The 7404-nt window shown below is 36.8% G+C and overlaps 1 protein-coding gene across 1 annotated transcript; it reads left to right on the top strand.

Annotated features, from left to right (window-relative positions):
• The first annotated feature begins 1945 nt into the window (after window positions 1-1945).
• On the top strand, window positions 1946-5482 carry LOC130283896 (gamma-crystallin-3-like). Its single transcript, XM_056533594.1, has 3 exons — window positions 1946-1954; window positions 2144-2386; window positions 5207-5482. Exons 1-3 carry the CDS (start codon window positions 1946-1948, stop codon window positions 5480-5482), a joined length of 528 nt encoding a protein of 175 aa, XP_056389569.1.
• Window positions 5483-7404: the final 1922 nt, after the last annotated feature.

Below are 7404 nucleotides of genomic sequence, written 5' to 3'. Positions count from 1 at the left end.
CTTTTGCCTGCCAGTGATAGGTCCTTGACAGATTAACAGGTACAAAATAGTACACCACTTAGATGTAGGTATGTGGTATGCACTTATGAGGGCAGAAAAATGTGCTACAGTACGCTGAAAAAAAACATTTGCCCACAACACCAGCAGTACACAACAGTGCTTCAGACACAGTCACTGTGTACTAAACCCAAAATTGCAAAAAGACTCTGTCAAATACTATTAGAAATATACTGCTGGGTATAGATTATACCATCTACAGACTAGTATAACCAACAGATCAGTTGTGGTGTAACAAAAACACAGATTTGTCCTAAAATATATTTCTCCCTCCTCTGAAAACCTTTCTGCAGCTGAGGCAACACACAGCTCTCTTCCCCTCTCTGTAATACAATGCTGTTCACAGTGACTGAGGGGTTAATCGCTGCAGTAAGAATTAATTTCTGTGCAAAAACGCTGTGCTCTGTGTCAAACAGAAGGCTGAGGTGACTGGGAGGTGAAACGCTGCTGCAAAAAGCTTTTCTGTGTAACACACACACAGCGATGTCCATCCTATCTCTCTGCAGTGTAATGAATTAAATGACGAGCAGGAAAATGGCTGCTGAACATATAGGGCTGTGATATCACAGGGGTGACTGGCTGCTGCATCCTGCATGTGATTCAGGGTTATCCTACCTACCTACCTTCCCGCCTTGCCTTCCCGCCTTCCCAGTGTTCCTTGTCCCATGTACTGACATGTGGATCCGCCACTTTAGATGCCCTGGAGCCTGGACCGCAGTAAATGGAGTTTAATGAAGCGATGTGCGCGATAGATTCGCTGTGAATCAAATTTTTCCTGAAATTCGTAACAAATTCAGGTTCGTCAGCTTCAATTCACTCACCTCTAATCCTAACCATGCCTGTCCCCTGGGGATGGTGAGGATGAAGATTTTGCCAAGCGTTATATATGGTAAAATCTAATGCTTGGTTCCCTTTAATAACTTGTGCACAAAACTAAAAGGATCTGCTGTACCTCCGATGCTTTTGTGACATTGTGCAGCACTGAGAATGATTTGTTTTAAATGTAGCACCTTAATGGCTGAACAAGGTGACATTCTCACCATTCTCCCCCTGCAATAGGAGATGAGGCTTTCCACTCTGTCTCCATAGCATTTATCTCTAGTGCGAGACCCAGTGTAATATGATTTTATGACACTGGGTCTCATGCTGGAGATGGGTGCTGTGGAGATGAAACAGGAAGTACTGTCTCCTATTGTACAGTTCTATACAGCTGGGAGGGGGGAGAATGACACCTCATTCAGGCATTTAAAATGAATGTCATGCACAATAGTAATTCTTTAATGAAATTGAACATGCTATCAGAATGTAGTCATCTGCAGGAACAGGTGTACATAAAGTAAGAATTAAAGGGCAGCAATCACTACTCTTGTAGAGCACCCTACTAGAAGCCATATTAACCTTATTATACAAACATTTCACCATTAAAATTAAAAGAGAAAAAAATTGCTTGGTTCCAGCTATGGATATTTTATACTTTGAATGAAAATGTATCATCATAGATACTTAAACAAATTGTGTCATCTTTTTAGTGTTAAATGTTATTTAGTGTAATAGAAAATCCTGAATGTCTTTCATTTTCTAAAGTAACAATAGATCATACTGCTGGAGTGTGCCAGTAGATTAAAAAAAAGGTTTTGTTTTGAGTATTACACAGCTTTTAGGTACCATTTAAATTACAGGTGTAAGCAAAGGCACAAGCATAATAGACACATAAAACAGAACAATGAAACTCTCACACAATAATGGAAATCACTTTACATTCTGCTTGCTAGGAAAACAAGTCAGCAGTACATGAAATGTATACAACAGAGGATGTATATAAAGACCGTTTTCACATTAGCTACTTACCAAAGCATTCTCTGTGTACTGAACTGTTAGGCAGTGCAAAATGGGAAAGGTCAGTAAAGACTCTATTTTTATCTTATTCTGTCATTCTTAAAAAAAAAATGTAACTATAAATGCTGTATATAGGTATACATTAAAATATTCAAAATAAATAAATAAAATGCATTATGAAAGTATTAACCATACATAATTTTTTTCTACAATGATAAAAATGTACTTAACTTTATTAATAAATTCACAGATTATCTTCTATGAAGACAGGAATTTCCAGGGTCGCTCTTATGAGTGCAACTCTGAATGTCCAGACTTGTCCTCTTACTTCAGACGTTGTAACTCTATCCGTGTAGAAAGTGGAAACTGGATCCTGTATGAACACCCCAACTACAGAGGACATCAGTATTTTCTGCATAGAGGAGAATATCCTGACTTCCAGCAATGGATGGGTTACAATGACTCTATTCGTTCTTGCCGCTTAAGCCCTCAGGTAAGCTCCTTAGTGCAGATTAGAAAATCGAATCTGTCAAACCCAGGTACGGTTGGAACTTTGCTAAAAGTGATTTGTTTTGGCCAAACCTTTTAAAATAGTGTCAGCCACACGACAGAAGGGAGAAGTAGAGATGATCCCACAACCTCATGGTAGCCCATCATGCCTTGCAAACATATCTCCCAACGAGTTATGAGGAAGTATAGAGGTGATGTCAGAGCCACTATAAAAGTCTATGGGCATAGCTTCAGCAGTCTTTTGAGAGTTAGCAATTGTTAGGAGAATATCTCTATGAGGGGAACTAAGCAGTGAACAACTTAGATGTAGGACTGCACATAAATAATAATATCACTGCAGAGAGAGGGCTGCATCTTTTTTTGTAAGTGAAAGGTAAATGTACCAGTTTTTTGTAATACATCAATTGTTGGAATAAACAGGGCATAAAGTGTTTTGTGTCACTTTCTAGGACACCAATCCTATTGCTATTTCCTCTAATTGGGATAATTTTTTGATGGCTTTTATTATCATTGCTTCTTCATTTTCCAAGCACACAACCTGTTAATATCAAATAGGGATAATTTTTGGACCACTTGGCTAAAGCCATTGCTTCTTCTGATATCCTAATTTTTAGACCTTTATCTTTTATTTTTAAAAAGCATAAAAAATCTACTAGTGCAGTGTGTTTTCAAACAAGCTGATACATGCTTAGATACACTGCTAGGTTATCTCTTAGTGTTATACAGAGCTTTTAGGGCTCCTAAAGAGTGTTATAAATATGTTTTAGTGCTATTGTTAAGGTTTAGGTTTGAAACATACATTTTTTTACCAAAGTTCCATGAACCTGCTGAAAAGTTCTCATCTCTCATTTAGCATAGCTAAATATGTGCGCTGGTAACCAACGGAACTACACGGCTCCCTGCCACTGCAGGCGCGCACTCCGAGACAGGGATAGGACGCCGGATATGAACCACCGGACATACTATGATCAGTGTCTTTATTGAATCTAGCAGTATCTTTAATCACTGTTGGACCGCAACTGTATCAGCTGTCTCACACCATATGTTGCCTCCTGTTTCATGACACAGATTATTGGAACTGGTGGTTATGTGTACAAGTGCATATAATTGGATATAGCCCCTTATGAGATCATGAATATTTGACTGAGACTGAGGGAGGGGCATTGTACAATCAATACTATATGATTTGACCTGAGCCGCAACATAAGCAGGGTCATGAGATGGTGAATGCTAGACATTATTGATTTAATGATTTCTTAACTGCATGTATATATTACATCATATTGGCAGTAGGATCAGTATCAAAATCCTTGGCCAATTACCAATATTTCTATACGAATAATTTATGTATCTTAGCTGCATAAATATTAAGAGTTAAGTTTTAGTCACTCTCCTTTCTATAAAATGTTTGCCTAATTGGGAGGTATTTTCCATTTGTGTTGGTAGAAACTGAAAATCTCTACTAGTCATTTACTAAATATCAATAGTAGAGAAGAAATAGTCTGCACTCACCATAGGCTTCCTTTTAAAATCAGACTTTATTCAGTGTCCATACATAGAAAAGTTCCCACCCGAGTGCACAGGGAGGGGGAGCAGCTAGCGGCTAGGCAGCCGAAGTAAACTGGAACAACAGCACCGTTTCTCGTCTATGATGCTTCTTCCGGTTCCCGGGAACAGGAAGAAGCGTCATAGACGAGAAATGGTGCTGTTGTTCCAGTATACTTCGTCTGCCTAGCCGCTAGCTGCGCCCCCTCCCTGTGCACTCGGGTGGGAACTTTTCTATGTATGGACACTGCCTGCCGGCTGAATAAAGTCCGATTTTAAAAGGAAGCCTATGGTGAGTGCAGCCTTTTTCTTCTCTACTACTGGAATTGTGGAATTGACTCTACTCCTTTTTGTCTGGAACCCCATAGAACCTTATTCACACCGAGTCTCCTCTACATGGTCTATGCTTGTAGCTGATTTAATTCAGGTGTTGTAGTGCCCATCCCATCTACATCTTACCACCATTTACTAAATATGTTGAAGCAATTTCAACACCCCAAATTAATTATTGGAACTTAGTTGAAGCACTACTATGGTTAATCGATGTACCGTATTTGAAATTACTTAAGATCATGCTCGAGAAGTTTACTGCTACTATAAAAGTTTTTTTTTTTTTATACAGGTCAAAGGTGTGCATATTAGACAAGTCCTTTAATAGTCCAAACATATGAAACCATTATTCATTTGAATCTAGTGCTGCCATTCAACATAAATACATAAATATATGCAGTACTACACCTTCTGTCATTGTCTGCTCTTCTCTGACTAGCACTTTTACAATGATCTGTGTTTTCCCAAACAATCTAAGAACAATCTATAGAAAAGCAAAATCATACTAATTCACAGATTCTATTGTTTTAAACACGTGGATTATAGATGTCTTTCCTATTTTGACTACTGTTCCTCAGATTCCTTTATTCAACAGTGTCTATCATGTGCTTTACTCTCCAATATACTTCATATGGGGGTGTGTAAATATACTGATTGTATGACTTTTTTTTTTTTTAGCTTTTTCATGTTTTCCTCAATATTGTACAAAAGAGGCCCAAACCATAGTACAACACAAACATTTTTACCTCTTGTGTCACGAACATGTCCTCTTAAATTGCAAGTGCTTGTGAGAATATTCCTTATCCATCACTTTTGTTAAAAAATCTTAATTAGTTTATAGTAAAATATCTTTAGTAGGTCTAAACAAATAAAGATTATGATCATCGAGAAAGGTAAATAAATATCTTTTTGTTTTAATGTTTCAAAGCATCAGGGATCATTTAGGATTAGGATCTATGAAAGAGAAGATTTTAGAGGCCAAATGATGGAGTTCACTGAAGATTGCCCTCATGTGTTTGAGAGATTCCGTTACAACGACATTAATTCTGCCCATGTGCAAGATGGATATTGGATGTTCTATGAGGAGCCCAACTATAGGGGACGTCAGTATTACCTGAGGCCTGGAGAGTACAGAAGATACAGCGACTGGGGAGCATCTAATCCCAAAATTGGTTCTTTTAAACGAGTTCACCACTTCCTCTGACTTGTTAATACATGTAATTAGCATCCTGTTGCAAAAAATAAACTCCTATTAATTAACATAATTTTTATCGTACTGGTTATGTTGTATTTTACGCTTTTGTTAAATATTTTTCTTTTATAGTAAATATATTTTATAGTAAATATAAAATAGATAAAAGTAATCATATTTTTCTTCTATCCCTTTTCCAGAGGGTGAGGGAGATTAGCTCCATAGCGCCATGCAAAGAGCTGCAAATAGCACTCAGACATAAACATGGAAATCAATTTATACAGAAGTCCTGTTTAAATGTTACTTCTGTGTCCCTGTCTCTGACTACAATTTGACACTATTTGCCTTGCTCTGTGAAGCTAATCTCTGATGCCTGCTTCCTCCACAATATGAGGGAGATTAGCTCCGTTGGGTCAGATAAATAGTGGCAAACAACAGACAAAGTCAGGTTTAAATGGGCTCTGTCAGATACAAAAAGTTTTGACATGTTGTAAAGCATGCAAAACCAATAAGTTTTGCATTTGCTTTCCTTTCATACTGAAAAAGCCAGTCAAAAAACTGCCCCCCCCCACCTGCTTGGACACATACTAGTAGAGATAAACTTCAAGGGGATGGTGGGTCTCCACAGCGCTGACCAGGGACGGACAGGTCAGGTAGGTAGAAAGTGATTTTATTAAAATAATGCAACATGTTTCACCATGCTTGCGCTGCTTCATCAGACATGACAAACAGAATAGGGAGGAATCTTTTATACAAAATACAATTGACTATTTCACAACCTGTGTTGTGTCTTTAACAATAATTAAAAAGCAGATAAAACACATGTGCAATTTTTAACAATACATGTCACATTCCATAAAAAATGCAGGTTGTATGCACATCTGTGCAACAGAAATCAACTTTGGTGTATATTTTGTAATTTTTATTTTAGTTAACATTTTTAATTTTTGGTTACATATGTTCACTCGCATGTGAATTTTCCCTGATCCACAGCAAATAAAAATTCTATTATGCATAACCATGCATGCGACACGCATGCCAGCGCAAAAATACATGCCGATTGGCATGTGATCGGCATGCATGCCCACCTACTGGATATCAAAGTTCTATATATTATAGTTTGAATTATTATTTTTATTATTGTTATTTTTGTAATAATTCACAAAAAATTCGCGACCAGCAAATATCATTTTGCACAAGCGTGGACAACAACCTGCAATTCATGGTGGCAGGTTTACATATAACATCTTTATTAATTTTTTTTATAATAATAACTAAAAATGAACATATATATATATATATATATATATATATATATATATATATGTATATATATATATATATATATATATATATATATAAAAATAAAAAATATATAATAAGCAAAGCCTAAAACGCTGTATATAAACAAAGCACTAGAAATACAAAAGAAAGAACGCTGTGTATGAACAAAGCACCAGGGTTGAATTTTTAACATATGTTTTCAATCGTCTCATTTAATCCTTGAGGGATCAACATGGATAATTTATGAATCCAGAAGGATTCATGATTGATTAATCATTGGAACCGATTGGGATAATCCTCTGGGATCTGTTCAAGTATGATCAATTTTAGTGTACTCATATTACCTTTATGTTTAATGAAGAAATGTTGCGAGACACTATGTAACAAGTAATTATTTTTTATATTTGACCTATGCTTACACATGCGGGATCACACTGTCTGTGTGGTGCGACCCACATATTGCAAGTTACAATTACATGTCAGTAGATATATGGCAAATTGTGAACCGCAATGGACCAAACTTTTAATAGAAAATTATTTCTTTGTTTGAAATGATGAAGTGTTTTGCATCATACTGCAGCAAAGGCATCTGCTTTAATTGCACAGAACACATCCCTTCTCCACTGTCCCATCACTTTTTTCTGAGGGGT

Source organism: Hyla sarda, chromosome 8 (assembly GCF_029499605.1).
Source record: "Hyla sarda isolate aHylSar1 chromosome 8, aHylSar1.hap1, whole genome shotgun sequence".
NCBI lineage: Eukaryota > Metazoa > Chordata > Amphibia > Anura > Hylidae > Hyla > Hyla sarda.
This window is presented reverse-complemented; position numbering and strand designations above follow the sequence as displayed.

Excerpts from the sequence above, each read along its gene's own strand:
- LOC130283896 (XM_056533594.1), top strand. Across the intron at positions 2,387-5,206 it reads CTTGCCGCTTAAGCCCTCAG|CATCAGGGATCATTTAGGAT; the intron begins GTAAGCTCCTTA and ends AATGTTTCAAAG.